Consider the following 15,708-nt stretch of genomic DNA (forward strand, 5'->3'; position numbering starts at 1 on the left):
CATCAAGAACAATGTCCATGGCTGAATGTCACTATGCACAAATTGGAAAGAAGTGTTTGGGACTGGTATATGGCTTTGAAAAATTCCACAGTTATGTCTATGGCTTACCAATGTTCATGGCAGAGACAGACCACAAGCCGTTAATAGCCATCATCAAGAAAAACCTCAGCGAGATGTCATCGCAAATTCAAAGACTGATGATGAAGCTACAACGCTATATTTTGAACTGATCTACACACCGGGTAAGCACATTGTGCTCGCTGATGCTCTGTCCAGGGCGACGACACAGAGTGAAGCATGCAGCAGGCGCTCCACAGAAACAGATATGACTCTCCACGTGAACCTGATTACTGAATCACTACCCATGTCTGACATGAAATCCAAGCAGATTGCAGTTGAAACAGAAAAGGACACAGGCCTACAGAAAGTCATCAAGAATCTGAATGAGGGTTGGCCTAGAGGTGAATGTCAACAGTATTGCAACATCAGAGCTGAGCTGAGCATCGTCAATGGGCTTCTACTCAGAAAAAACAGAATTGTCATTCCTCAGTCACTGAGACCGAGGATGCTGAAAAGGCTGCACAAGAGGCACCTCGCTATGGAAAAATGCAAGAGAAGGGCCAGAACAGCCATTTATTGGCCAGGAATCAATGTAGACATCAGTAGGCTGGTCTCAAGCTGTGAGACCTGTCTGAAGTATGCAAAACAGCCAAAAGAGCCAATGGCAATCACAGACCTACCAGAAGAGCCATGGCAGAAAGTTGGGACTGACCTGTTTCACCTGGATGGAAAGATTTACCTGCTGGTGATTGACTACCTGTCAAATTATCCAGAGATGGCACTGCTTCCCAGCATATCTGCTACTTGTGTGGTTAGACACATGAAGTCAATATTTGCAAGACATGGAATCCCACAGATCGTCTACAGTGACAATGCACCATGCTATAGCAGCAAAGAGTTCCAGGACTTTGCCAAAGAGTATGACTTTCGACATGTGACCTCAAGCCCCCTGTCTACTACTACTACTACTTTCGGCTGCTCCCGTTAGGGGTCGCCACAGCGGATCATCCGTTTCCATTTCCTCCTGTCTTCTGCGTCTTCCTCTGTCACACCAGCCACCTGCATGTCTTCCCTCACCACATCCATAAACCTCCTCTTTGGTCTTCCTCTTCTCCTCTTCCCTGGCAGCTCCATATTCAGCATCCTTCCCCCAATATACTCAGCATCTCTCCTCCACACATGTCCAAGCCATCTCAATCTTGCCTCTCTTGCTTTGTCTCCAAACCGTCCAACCTGAGCGGTCCCTCTAATATAATCGTTCCTAATCCTGTCCTTCTTCGTTACTCCCAGTGAAAATCTTAGCATCTTCAACTCTGCCACCTCCAGCTCCGCCTCCTGTCTTTTCGTCAGTGCCACTGTCTCCAAACCATATAACATAGCTGGTCTCACAACCATCTTGTAAACTTTCCCTTTAACTCTTGCTGGTACCCTTCTGTCGCAAATCACACCTGACACACTTCTCCACCCACTCCAACCTGCCTGCACTCTCTTTTTCACCTCTCTACTGCACTCCCCGTTACTTTGGACAGTTGACCCCAAGTATTTAAACTCAGATGTCTTTGTCACCTCCACTCCTTGCATCCTGACCATTCCACTGTCCTCTCTCTCATTCACGCATAGGTATTCCGTCTTGCTCCTACTGACTTTCATTCCTCTTCTCTCTAGTGCATACCTCCACCTCTCCAGGCTCTCCTCAACCTGCACCCTACTCTCACTACAGATCACAATGTCATCCGCGAACATCATCGTCCATGGAGACTCCTGCCTGATCTTGTCCGTCAACCTGTCCATCACCATTGCAAACAAGAAAGGGCTAAGAGCCGATCCTTGATGTAATCCCACCTCCACATTGAACCCATCCGTCATTCCAACCGCACACCTCACCATTGTCACACTTCCCTCATACGTATCCTGCACCACTCCTACATACTTCTCTGCAACTCCTGACTTCCTCATACAATACCACACCTCCTCTCTCGGTACTCTGTCATAAGCTTTCTCTAAATCTACAAAGACACAATGCAACTCTTTCTGGCCTTCTCTATACTTCTCAATCAACATTCTCAAAGCAAACATCGCATCTGTGGTGCTCTTTCGTGGCATGAAACCATGCTGCTGCTCGCTGATCGTCACCTCTCCTCTTAACCTAGCTTCTATTACTCTTTCCCAAATCTTCATGCTGTGGCTGATCAACTTTATACCTCTGTAGTTGTTACAGTTCTGCACATCGCCCTTGTTCTTGAAAATCGGTACCAGTATGCTTCTTCTCCACTCCTCAGGCATCCTCTCACTTTCCAGGATTGTGTTAAACAATCTAGTTAGAAACTCCACTGCCATCTCTCCTAAACATCTCCATGCCTCCACAGGTATGTCATCAGGACCAACTGCCTTTCCATTCTTCATCCTCTTCATAGCTGCCCTCACTTCCTGCTTGCTAATCCGCTGAACTTCCTGATTCACTATCCCTACATCATCCAACCTTCTCTCTCTCTCATTTTCTTCATTCATCAGCCCCTCAAAGTATTCCTTCCACCTTCTTAGCACACTCTCCTCGCTTGTCAGCACATTTCCATCTCTATCCTTGATCGCCCTAACTTGCTGCACATCCTTTGCAGCTTGGTCCCTCTGTCTAGCCAATCGGTACAAGTCCTTTTCTCCTTCCTTAGTGTCTAATCTGTCATACAACTCACCATACGCCTTTTCCTTTGCCTTTGCCACCTCTCTCTTTGCTTTACGCTGCATCTCCTTGTACTCTTGTCTACTTTCTTCATCTCTCTGACTATCCCACTTCTTCTTTGCCAACCTTTTCCTCTGTATAATTTGCTGTACTTCCTCATTCCACCACCAAGTCTCCTTGTCTTCCTTCCTCTGTCCTGATGACACACCAAGTACCTTCCTAGCTGTCTCCCTCACTATTTCCGCAGTGGTTGTCCAGCCATCTGGCAACTCTTCATTACCACCCAGTGCCTGTCTTAACTCCTGCCTGAACTCCACACAACAGTCTTCCTTCTTCAACTTCCACCATTTGATCTTCGGCTGTGTCTTCACTCGCTTCCTCTTCTTGGTCTCCAAAGTCATCCTACAGACCACCATCCGATGCTGCCTGGCTACGCTCTCCCCTGTCACCACCTTGCAGTCTCCAATCCCTTTTAGATGGTGCCTTCTACATAAGATATAGTCCACCTGTGTGCACTTCCCTCCGCTCTTGTACGTCACCCTGTGTTCCTCCCTCTTCTTGAAATATGTATTCACCACAGCCATTTCCATCCTTTTCGCAAAATCGACCACCATCTGTCCTTCCACATTTCTCTTCTTGACTCCATACTTTCCCATCACCTCCTCATCACCTCTGTTCCCTTCACCAACATGTCCATTGAAGTCCGCTCCAATCACCACTCTCTCCTCCTTGGGTACCCTCTCCACCATGTCGTCCAACTCATTCCAGAATTCTTCTTTTTCATCCATCTCACACCCAACTTGCGGGGCATATGCGCTGATAACATTCAGCAATAAACCTTCAATTTCCAGCTTCATACTCATCACTCTGTCTGACACTCTCTTCACCTCCAGCACGCTCTTGACATACTCTTCCTTCAGAATTACCCCTACCCCATTTCTCCTCCCATTCACACCATGGTAGAAGAGTTTGAACCCACCTCCGATACTCCTGGCCTTACTCCCCTTCCACCTGGTCTCTTGCACACACAGTATGCCTACCTTTCTTCTTTCCATCATGTCAGCCAGCTCTCTCCCTTTACCAGTCATAGTGCCAACATTCAAAGTTCCAACTCTCACCTCCACATGCCTACCCATCCTCCTCTCTAGCTGCCTCTGGACATGCTTTCCTCCTCTCCTTCTCCTTCGCCCAACAGTAGCATAGTTTCCACCGACACCCTGCTGGTTAACAGTACCGGTGGCGGTCGTTGGTAACCCGGGCCTCGACCGATCCGGTATGTAACCTTATTTATGATCCGCATATTTGATTTGGCAAAGATTTTACGCCGGATGCCCTTCCTGACGCAACCCTCCCCATTTGTCCGGGCTTGGGACCGGCACTAAGGATGCACTGGCTTGTGCATCCTCAGTGGCTGGGTTACCTCAAGCCCCCTGTATGCCCAGTCAAATGGTAAAGTAGAAAAAGGAGTTCACGTAGTCAAACATCTGCTCAAGAAAGCACAAAAGACGGCTGCTCAGATCCATATCTAGCTCTGGTGAGTTACCGAGCTTCGCCACTTGAACATGGCAAGTCTCCTGCTGAGATTCTGATGGGATGTAGGCTATGCACCACGCTTCCCTGCACTGAAGAGCAAAAGAAGCACAAAGAGGTGAAACGGAAACAAAAGCATCTGCAAAAGAGACAAAAAGCAAACTATGACAAGTCATCGAGAAGCTTATTGCCACTTGCAAGACATGAAACAGTGAGACTTGAAGATTCCAACAGCTGGAATAAGAAAGCCACTGTTCTGGAGGAAGTAAGTCCAAGATCCTACACAGCCAGAACAGAGGATGGTCAAATCCTGTGGAGGAATCGAAGGAGCTTGCTGAAAACACAAGAGACACTGCAAGAACAAACAAATGAAGAAGATCCAACCTGCACCGCATCCGCTGAACCAGCAGCTGAGCAGAGACACACATCACCTGCACACTCACCTGTGCTGAGAAGATCCACACGCAAGGTCAAAGCACTTGACCGGTTGAATCTCTAATGTAAAAAGAATAGAAAAACTGAGCTGTATCCTTGTGAGTTGTGTTGAAAGAAAGACTGAAATCAAACATGAACACTTAGTAAAAGAAACGTGGTTATGCTGTTAAAAATAAATAAATGAATATATATATATGCTTGCTTATACTGTTGAAAAAATAAATGTTTGTTTATGCTGTTGAAAAAAATTTTGTTCATGCTTGTGGGTGACAAGGATGTTTTTATTAGAGTTTGAAATTGCTGCTAAGGCTAGATGAATATTTTGTTTGTGTATAGCTACATCTAAAGGAAGGGATGTGTTGATAGGAGTTAATGCTAATGTTTATACCAATACTTACCACCTGAGGGCAGTAGCCACAAACTTAGTAGTCTGTAGGATTCCGGCAGAAGAAGACGCCACTCGATGCTTGACACACGTTAGCTGAGTTGTCACAGTACTATAATAAATAGTTGTAATTGTTGAACCCAAGTGTCTTCATTTATAATAAGAAACATTACAAACATCACCGTATTATAGTGTTGATTTTGGCCAAGGTTTCCCATGGCGTTCTTTTATCCAGGCTTTTTCGGGGGTTCTGTGTGGGCTCCCGGGGGTCGCAGGGCAGCCAGGGACATGCCCCGGGGCTGGGGGAACCGCCCCATGATTTAAAAAAAACATTTTAACCTTCGGACCAGAACCGGTATTTTCAAGAAAATAAGGCAAACGAGATGCCTCCACTGGGCGTGATGACTTCCGAACGGCCGGTCGCCACCTGGAGCTCACAGAGGGGGAGAAACGTTTAAAATAGGCCGGATATGGGGAGGTCAGACTGGCCAGAGACCGTCCCAGACCCTCCCTGCGGGTCTTTATGCTCTGAAATGAAAGGTGGAACCTGGCTAACCTGTGACTAGCATAACAAAGTTATGCTAACAAAGCATAACAAACTTATGTTAGTGGGCTAGCTATCATTAGCTATCATTAAATTAGGTATCTCTGGCCTCAGACTAAGCTGGTTACGTTCATCAGGTACATTAATAATGTTATTTTGTTAGAAATACGTTGTCGATATGTTGATAATGGTAATAATCATTGTGTGGGTAAAGTAACAGTAATAATACGTTAGCTGTATTAGCTATCAATAATAGCTAGTAGCAAGCTTAGCTTGGAGCAGACCGGTATTGTTGTTGATGTTGGATGGGTTAAGCTGGCCATGGGGTCTGCTATACTGCCAAATCTATTGCCGGCATTGCGCTTCTTGCGTTCTGGGTTTCGGGAAGGGAAAAAAAATGACACCTCCCTCCAAACTTCTCAGATATCTGGTATCCGATTTGCAGATCCCATAGTCACACCGTTTCAGCATTTCGCTGTTTGAAAGCTTGACGGACATCCCTCACATAGAAACCGTTGCTAAGGTAGGATTGGACAAGCACCGTTCTGCGGCGGTACTTTGCCAACAGGTCAATTGTTCCTTAGCTCGGTAGTGATGCAGGCATACGATCATGGCTGGGGGGGGGGGGTGGCGTTTGGCTGCGTAGCGTGGATTGTGACAGTACGCCAGTAGATGGCACTGTAGGCTCAGTTACAGAGGCGTGGTTAATAGATATACTGGGGAAGAAGAAGCCCTTTCCGACGCTGGATCCAACGTGGTGTAGGCACGGAAGTAGACGTGTTGGTTATGGTTAGGAGCAGGGTTTAGACTCTTTTTCAGTTTCCATTGTTAGCAAGCGTTAACGTTAGCTGTCGTTACGGTACGGTCTGGCAATGTTACGGTCAGTTGTAAGCTAGCTAGCTACACGTTTCAGCGCGCATCGTTTGTTTCAAGTCGGCGCGCTTCACGCAACAGCCAATCACGGCTACTTCCGCGCCAACACCCAGTCGCATCTAGCGTCAACCCTCGAAGAAGAGCTTCACGGGAGTCGTATGCGTCTTTCAAATAGAGCAGCCGTTAATGGCGTCCCTACTGCCGTGGCCAATCTGTGTTAATATAACACACGACAAGCCGCTGCGGCTTCAGGGCTAGCATTACTTCGGTAGCTTTCAGGCTAGCATTAGTGTAACCTATTTTTCTGGACTTAGCCTGTTAGTGATTTTAAGTTTCTGTTATAAGCTGTTGCCACAGTATATGCCTTGAGCTCCTATTTTGAAGGCTGAAGAGAGCGGAAGTGCTGTACGCTGTGTTGTTGCTGTGGAGTTCTGTTGGGGGAAGAATCCAAATAAAGTGGTCCTAGTGTGAAAGTGGAACCTCCGTATTTGTTATTTTATAGTTTCATACAGTATAGGCGACATCTACAAACCCTCGGTCACATTGGTGGCAGCGGTGGGATAACTTGCATAATGTTATTGTTAAGATTTTGTTTTATGGTGTTGGGTTCCTTCTGGGGTTCGCAGATTGATATGCACTTTTTTTGGTTTCAGGGTGTGTTTTCTGCTTTATATATGTATATTTAGGAGGACAGGTTGATAATGTTTTGGACAAGCCTGTGTTTTTTTGCACTTATAGTGTTACTGTTTTGAAACGAGGACGTTTCTTTTTGTAGGAGGGGAGGTATGTAACCTATTTTTCTGTACTTAGCTTGTTAAGTGATTTTAAGTTCCTGTTATAAGCTGTTGCCACAGTATATGCCTTGAGCTCTTATTTTGAAGGCTGAAGAGAGAGCGGAAGTGCTGTACGCTGTGTTGTTGCTCTGGAGTTCTGTTGGGGGAAGAATCCAAATAAAGTGGTCCTCGTGTGAAAGTGGAACCTCCGTATTTGTTATTTTATAGTTTCATACCGTATAGGCGACATCTACAAACCCTCGGTTACATTAGCTTCTGTAGCGTTGTCTGTGGCTGGCCGTGTAGTATAATAATAATAATAATAAATTAAACCTATATAGCGCTTTTCTAACACTCAAAAGTCCAGTATCCTGCTCTGTGGTTGTCGTTAGCCGAGGCCGCTTGTTTACACGGGTCATGCGGCATTAAGTGTTAGACAATACACCAAACTCTTCTAAGCAAAGCGCGAGCGTTCCGGTAAAATAATTTGTTATTAATTAGCAATACGCGAGGAGCGCTTGAGTTCTTTACGCCGCCATGACACTGGAACTCCCTCGAAATTTTGAATTTTAAGGGGGCATGGAAAGAGAAGTAACTGCTATCGTACTCTCATTAGCCAGTGTGTCTTTTATGCAAGGAAACTAGCTTTTAGCAAATAATGTCATCTCTTTTGTGATTTGGGAGACAGGAAAAGTGATTTGAATGCTGCTTTCCCAACCGAGACTGAAGCCTGTAGGGAGAAACCCCCCCCCCCCCCATCTCAGCTCCGTGTGTATGCATAGTTCATAGTATATATATAAACTAGAAGAACCCCGCTACAATGTAGCGGTTTGGTTATCCACCCGTCTAAATCTCCCTCCTCTTCATCCTGCCAGCTAACCGCCTTCCCCCTGCCTCTAAACCCCCCCCCCACTCCAACTCCCTCCCCCCAAATGCTCGGAATCACCTGAAATGCCGAGAAAAGTGGTTTTTAGCCATTTTTAGAAAATGCATATTTTGCATAATTATGCATAATTATTTTAATTTTCTGCTATTTTTCTGGTCCTCTCTGGAACAATACCTACCACCTCCAAAAAAAATGAGGATCATAAGTGCATTTTTGCAAAAATGCATTTATTTTGCATAATGCCAAAACATTTCTAAGTCCCAGAAAATTTTTTTTATACATAGGTGAAAAAATCAAAGATGCTCAGAATCATCTGAAATGCCGAGAAAAGTGGTTTTTAGCCATTTTTAGAAAATGCATATTTTGCATAATTATGCATAATTATAATTTTCTGGGATTTTTCCCTTACTCTCTGAGACAATACCTACCACCTCCAAAAGAATTAGGATCATAAGTGCGTTAGTTTTCGGTCCCGCTATCTACACTAACTAACACACACACACACACACTTAACACCACACACACACACACACATTACGAAAATATATGAGTAGATATGGCCTGGCGGCCTGTCCAGGGTGTCTCCCTGCCTGCCGCCCAATGACTGCTGGGATAGGCTCCAGCATCCCTGCGACCCTGGGAGCAGGATAAGCGGTTTGGATAATGCAGATATATCACAAAACAAGGCACAATATCAGTTTGCTTGCCACACTCCACACGGACAGTATTGATTAAAAACCAGTAATATGAGGTCATGTTCATTGGGATTTATATGGGATGTATATTTGTTTTAATATATTGCATCTACAGTAGATTTATGAAAAAGAAAAGTTTTTATGTAGCCGATAAGAAGAAAATTTTCAAATTACTTTGGTGGACAAAATCATTGTGTTGAGGGGCCAGAATGGCCCATGGGCTGCCTTCTGCCGACTACTACTCTCAATCCATCACTGCCTAAAAAACCCTTTTAGCTCATCAGTTAAGCTAATTAAGGTGGACAGTCAATTGTAGCGCCTTTATTGGTATCTATGGATTTGAAGTCAAGAGATTTTGGAAAGTATTTAAAAGCATTAAAGTAGTGAAATCAGTTATTGATGGTGGTTGAGGCTGTGGATGACATTTTGATCTGTAGTGAGAGTTGGGTGCAGGTTGAGGAGAGTGGAGGGGTGGAGGTATGCACTGGAGAGAAGAGGAATGAAAGTCAGTAGGAGCAAGACGGAATACCTATGCATGAATGAGAGGGAGGACAGTGAAATGGTGAGGATGCAAGGAGTGGAGGTGACGAAGGCATATGAGTTTAAATACTTGGAGTCAACTGTCCAAAGTAACGGGGAGTGTGGAAGAGAGTGCAGGCAGGGTAGAGTGGGTGGAGAAAGAGTATCAGAGTGATATGCGACAGAAGGGTACCAGCAGGAGTTAAAGGGAAGGTTTACAAGATGGTTGTGAGACCAGCTGCTATGTTATATGGTTTGGAGACAGTGGCACTGATGAAAAGACAGGAGGTGGAGCTGGAGGTGGCAGAATTTAAGATGCTAAGATTTACACTGGGAGTGACAAAGAAGGACAGGATTAGGAACGAGTATATCAGAGGGACCGTTCAGGTTATACGGTTTGGAGAAAAAGCAAGAGAGGCAAGATGGAGATGGCTTGGACATGTGTGGAGGAGACATGCTGGGTATATTGGGAGAAGGAAGCTGGATATGGAGCTGCCAGGAAAGAGGAAAAGAGGAAGGCCAAAGAGGAGGTTTATGGATGTGGTGAGAGAGGACATGCAGGTGGCTGGTGTGACAGGAAGATGCGGAGGACAGGAAGAGATGGAAACGGATGATCCGCTGTGGTGACCCCTAACGGGAACAGCCAAAAATAGTACTAGTAGTAGTAGTAGTAGTAGTAGTAGTAGTAGTAGTAGTAGTGGTGGTAGTAGAGGTGGTGGTTGGGGTGAGTTTCCCCCTTTCTCCATGAAGCAGTTTGGGTGTCTAGATAAAGCACTATATAAATGTAATCCATTATTAATATTATTATTACTAATTCTAGCCTAGCCTGTCCTGGGGCCACAGTGGTGTTTTGCCCAAGTACTAGTTAATGCAGGAGAAATGGTCCTGGCTCTGTTCTCAGGTTGTCCCCATTCAGTCCTCTGCACACTGACAGGTCTCTGGTTCCACACTGTGTGCGTGTGTGTGTGTGTGTGTGTGTGCGTGTGTGTGCGTGTGTGCGTGTGTGTGTGCGTGCGTGCGTGCGTGCGTGCGTGCGTGCGTGCAGTGGCTGAGATGAAAGTAATGATGGATGTTGTGGGTTTCTGCAGTCAGACCAACTCAGGCAGCATCTCTGGTGGACCCTAGCCTCTGCTGGTCTCTGTCATGTCATGTTGTGGTTGGTACTTGGGTGGTTTTGGTTCCTTATATGTCTGCGTTACTTCCAGGTGTGATACAAGTTGTGTGTTAATGAAATTCTACGCACTTTGGACAGCAATACATTTAAAACTAGTGCTGTTGCTTCTTTGTGTTTTCGAGGGAGAGAAGCGATTCTGCTGTCTTAGATTTCCTCTAGAGCAGCGGTGGTGTTGTTGCTGTAAACACATTTTCTTTAGACATTTTGATCAAACAAACAAAAACAAGTCTCTGAATGAATAGTAGGCCTTCCTTACATTTTGTTTTAGAGGGATGTCTGACAAAACGATGCTGTTATAGTTTCCTGCCCGCTGGTTTTAACACTGGTTGCAGAAACAACACAGTTCAGTACCTCCAGAGTTAATGTGGTGTATGACGACGGCGATGATGATGGTGGTGAGGAAAATGTGTTATCTGTGTTTTCAGACCTGGACTCGTTCCACCTGAAGGAGCGTCTGGTGGAGAATGAGGACTATGTGTTGGTGCCTGCAGAGGCCTGGCATAAACTCCTGACCTGGTATGGCATGGTAGAGGGTCAACCTGCCATGGAGCGCAAGGTAAACACTGCACACTCACACTCACACTCGCACTCACGGATAAATGCATACACGCAGAGTACACCTCTGAGATAGTTTATTCTGTCCCAAGAATAGAAAATACAAAGGAAATAGCTGGAGAGAAGATTGCAGAAAAAGATTTAAAAAAAAACTACAACGAACTGAAGAATTTTCTATTTAAAGTCTTAAGGCAGATCTGCAGGTAAAGCGTGTCCTTTCTGGCACTTTCTGTCTCTGGTGTGTTTAAGACGACATCTAACCCATGAGCACCACATCCTGCAGACTGGAGCAGGATGTGATGTGGATGGTTGGTGTCTGGTAGGACTTTACCAGGAAAAACGACAGGGTGCATCGGGTTTTCCATCTTCATCATAGCAGCCAGATGAGGAAGAAGAAGGCAGGTAGTGTCGGGTTTGTAGAAGAAGTGAAGTTGTTGTGTCTAACCAGCAGATTTGACAGAACAAGCTGGTAGAAGACCTTTACCCACAGATAGTTCTGCATCAATAAGTAAAACTCAGGTTCTACCGGGTTTTATTGTGTGTTTCTGACACAACAGCCCTGCTGACTCTCCTTCACTCTGAGTGGAGCTCAGACAACACTCACCCCACCACCACCTACACAGGACACACACTGGTACACTAAAACCAGGAGATTCGGGACTGAAGCTTTCATTTATTTCTTCACCGGAAGCGCTTCCTGTACTTCCTGTTGTGACTGTGTTCCGTTTCCTGGTACAAGGATTAATGGGGAGAAGCAATAGCAGTGCTGATGTTAATAATAATGTCTTATAATGCCCTTTACAAAGGCCGAAGTTAAGAGTTGAAACCAAGTGTGGTAGATAAGCATGCGTACTGTCCATCTTGTCCGTGTGTGTGTGTGCTGAAACACACACCAATACAGACAAACCAGGTCTCAAACCACCGCACTATCAAAACCCACGTGTGTGTGTGTGTGTGTGTGTGTGTGTGTGTGTGTGTGTGTGTGTGTCTGCGTGCATGTAAGGTGGTAGACCTACCCAGCACTCTGAAGGTGGAGGTTTACCCTGTGGAACTCTTCCTCTGTCTCCATAGCAACATGGACAACGTCCTCTCCGCACTGTTCAGCCGCACTGACCAAATACGTAAGAGAGAGTGTGTGAGACAGACAAACACGGTTTAGAAGGTGATGTGTGTACATTTTTTGACACTCTGTGTGTGTGTGTGTGTGTGTGTGTGTGTCTCAGACACCATCGAGAAGGTGATGCGTGTTGATTTTTCGGTGCCTGCGGGGTCAGAGTGTCGTCTGTGGATGAAGAGCTCCGACATCAGCTGTGAGCGTCTCCGAAATGTGCACATGAGCTTGCTGGATGCCTGCCTCAGCACCGGCATGGTGAGAACCTTTGCCCCGCCCCTCTCCCCTCGTGGCCTCTTAGAACTTCCTGTCAGAGTTTCTTAAACGCCTTCTTTAAATGACTGCCCACCAAACTGAGATCGGTTCTGACGTGGGTGTGTGTGTGTGTGTGTGTGTGTGTGTGTGTGTGTGTGTGTGTGTGTGTGTGTGTGTGTGTGTGTGTGTGTGTGTGTGTGTTTGTCAGACGGTGATCATGGAGATGAGGAATGCAGATGGCACCTGGCCCAGCTCCAAACCACAGATCATGTAAGAAATCTCGCTTCATCTCTTCCTTCCTGTCTCGCTCTCTCTGTCTCTGTTTCTGAATGTGTGTGTGTGTGTGTGTGTGTGTGTGTGTGTGTGTGTGTGTGTGTGTGTGGTTCTGCTTTCCTTCACTTTTCGTTCTGACGCTGGTGGCATAAAGGTGTTTACCTACAAACAGGATTTACGCTAGACTTTTTTTTTTTTGACCACCAGTATGTCTGGAAAACTCCAGAATTCCGGCCAATTAGAAAACTGGATGTGTTAAATAGACCTGTAACACATTCAAATAACAATAAAAAACAACACGCAATGACCCAACAATTGCATTTCATTTACAACAAAGTCAGCAGAAAGGAAACCTCACACACCTCGCACACCTTTTCGGCTCAATGGTTGTCAGTCGCGTCCAGCGAAGACACTGGCAAACTGGCATGGAAATTCTACGGTGGACTATGAAGGATATACTATCAAACAAAACAAGCAGCCTTGCTACTGGATATTAAATTACATTTAAAAAAATAAAATTAAATGTAGACCTGTCTGCATTCTGAGCCTGTCAGAATTTAAATAACTTGACAATAAATGAAGCAGCAGTTCAGTTAGAAATAAAGCCACGAGCAGCGATTCCAAGGTTCAAGCCAACACAGGCCATCCGACACTGAAAGCTTCAACATCCATCCATCCATTATCCGAACCGCTTACCCTGCTATCGGGGTCACGGGGATGCTGGAGGGTATCCCAGCAGTCACTGGCTGGCAGGCGGGGAGAGACCCGGGACAGGCCGCCGGGCCATCACAGGGCAAAAAAATAAAAGCTTCAACAGCTTAATTAAAAACACCCACCAAGTTTGGTGATGTTTGGACAAACTGTCATTGATCTATGGCCAAATTTGGAAATTGAACAAGATCTGGAGAAATTGGTTGGCATACAACCAAAGCTGGTTAAACAATGAGAGACGAAACAAAACATTAAGTGAAACTAGACTAGACTTGAACAGAAACATAAGACCATTCTACTACCACCACTACTACTACTACTAATACTGCTAATACTTTCGGCTGCTCCCGTTAGGGGTCGCCAGAGCGGATCATCTGTTTCCATCTCTTCCTGTCCACTGCATCTTCCTCTGTCACACCAGCCACCTGCATGTCCTCCCTCACCACACCCATAAACCTCCTCTTTGGCCTTCCTCTTTTCCTCTTCCCTGGCAGCTCCATATTCAGCATCCTTCTCCCAGTATACCCAGCATCTCTCCTCCACACATGTCCAAACATATCAGCACTGTTTCATTTGACTGGTCATCACGTGTTTTCTGGGTGTTTCTCTGGTAAATATTTCTTCTTCTTGATACATAACGATACAATAGACTAGGGCGTCTCGGTGGCGTATAGGTCTATTCTGTTGCCTACCAACACAGGGACCGCCGGTTCGAATCCCCATGTTACCCCCGGCTTGGCCGGGCGTCCCTACAGACGCAATTGGCCGTGTCTGCGGGTAGGAAGCTGGATGTAGGTATGTGTCCTGGTCGCTGCAGTAGCGCCTCCTCTGGTCGTTCGAGGCACCTGTTCCGGGGGGGGGGGGGGTAGCATGATCCTCCCACGCGCTACGTCCCCCTGGCGAAACTCTTCACTGTCAGGTGAAAAGAAGCAGCTGGTGACTCCACATGTATTGGAGGAGACATGGTAGTCTGCAGCCCTCCCCGGATCGGCAGAGGGGGTGGAGCAGCGACTGGGACGGCTCAGAAGAGTGGGGTAATTGGGCAGATACAATTGGGGAGAAAAAGTGGGGGGGGGGTCCAAAAAAGATATAACAGACTACTCTAGGCAACATTACACCAGACTGTAGTCTGCAGCACGAGGCTGGACTGGTCCGGTCCAGAGCAGCAGAAGACTGGCCCGGTCCAGAGCAGCAGAAGACTGGCCCGGTCCAGAGCAGCAGAAGGTACTCAGTAAATCTGTGTGTTGTGGTCAGGAGGAACTCGGAGCACGATCAGGACTCTTATCGAGGTCAGCCAGGAGTCTGTGGTCTCACCAACCTGGGAAATACCTGCTTCATGAACTCTGCTCTACAGGTATGTTTCTATACACACACACACACACACACACACACACACACGCCGCTGTACACAAAATACTGTATCTGCAAAATTCAAGCTTGTCAGAAACAAGGAAAGAAAGCCTTTATATAGTCCTGTTTATATTTCACATTAACTTCCTCTGTGTATGTATGTGTGTGTTTGTGTGTGTGTGTGTGTGTGTCCTCAGTGTCTGAGTAACACCCCGCCGCTCACCGAGTATATCTTGAGGAGTGCCTATCTGGATGAGCTGAACTTCACCAATCCTCTGGGCATGAAGGGAGAGATCGCCGAGGCTTACGCTGATGTTGTCAAACAAATGTGGTCCGGGAGACACTACTCGGTGGTCCCACGCATCTTCAAGGTTTGTGTGTGAGTGCATGTGTGTGTGTGTGTGTGTGTGGCTGGATGGACTGTTTAAATAATAAAGCTAGATGCAGTTAGTGGTGATCTTTTTACACTTGTGTGCATTTTTCTATTCAGCTGAAACATTGATGGATCTGAAATCCCGCATATGGCAGCAGAATGATGACATGCTATAAAAAACAGATGTGTGTGTCAGGTCCTCCTCCACCTGCCCACATTCATAGGTGTGTGTGTGTGTGTGTGTGTGTGTGTGTGTGTGTGTGTGTGTGTGTGTGTGTGTGTGTCTGGATGTTTTTGTATAAACGTGTGTGTGTCCAGACAAAGGTGGGTCACTTTGCGTCCCAGTTCCTGGGCTACCAACAGCACGACAGCCAGGAGCTCCTGTCCTTTCTGCTGGACGGGCTCCACGAGGATCTGAACCGTATCAAAAACAAAGAATATGTCGAGCTGCGGGACGGAGACGGACGACCCGACCAGGTCAGACAGACAACACACACCACACACCTACCCCGGTTCAAAACAGCTTAAC

General features: G+C 46.2%; 1 protein-coding gene across 1 annotated transcript in view; it reads left to right on the plus strand.

Moving 5' to 3' along the window:
* The window catches only part of usp11 (ubiquitin specific peptidase 11), a 61,735-nt gene that overhangs the window by 22,818 nt on the left and 23,209 nt on the right, over positions 1-15,708 (plus strand). The window contains exons 3-9 of the mRNA XM_056275191.1: positions 10,977-11,107; positions 12,110-12,227; positions 12,330-12,475; positions 12,681-12,742; positions 14,711-14,810; positions 15,004-15,177; positions 15,498-15,656. Of these exons, the coding sequence (XP_056131166.1) occupies positions 10,977-11,107; positions 12,110-12,227; positions 12,330-12,475; positions 12,681-12,742; positions 14,711-14,810; positions 15,004-15,177; positions 15,498-15,656 (890 nt within the window). The remainder of the gene's footprint in view (positions 1-10,976; positions 11,108-12,109; positions 12,228-12,329; positions 12,476-12,680; positions 12,743-14,710; positions 14,811-15,003; positions 15,178-15,497; positions 15,657-15,708) is intronic.

Source organism: Lampris incognitus, chromosome 2, assembly GCF_029633865.1.
Source record: "Lampris incognitus isolate fLamInc1 chromosome 2, fLamInc1.hap2, whole genome shotgun sequence".
Lineage (NCBI taxonomy): Eukaryota > Metazoa > Chordata > Actinopteri > Lampriformes > Lampridae > Lampris > Lampris incognitus.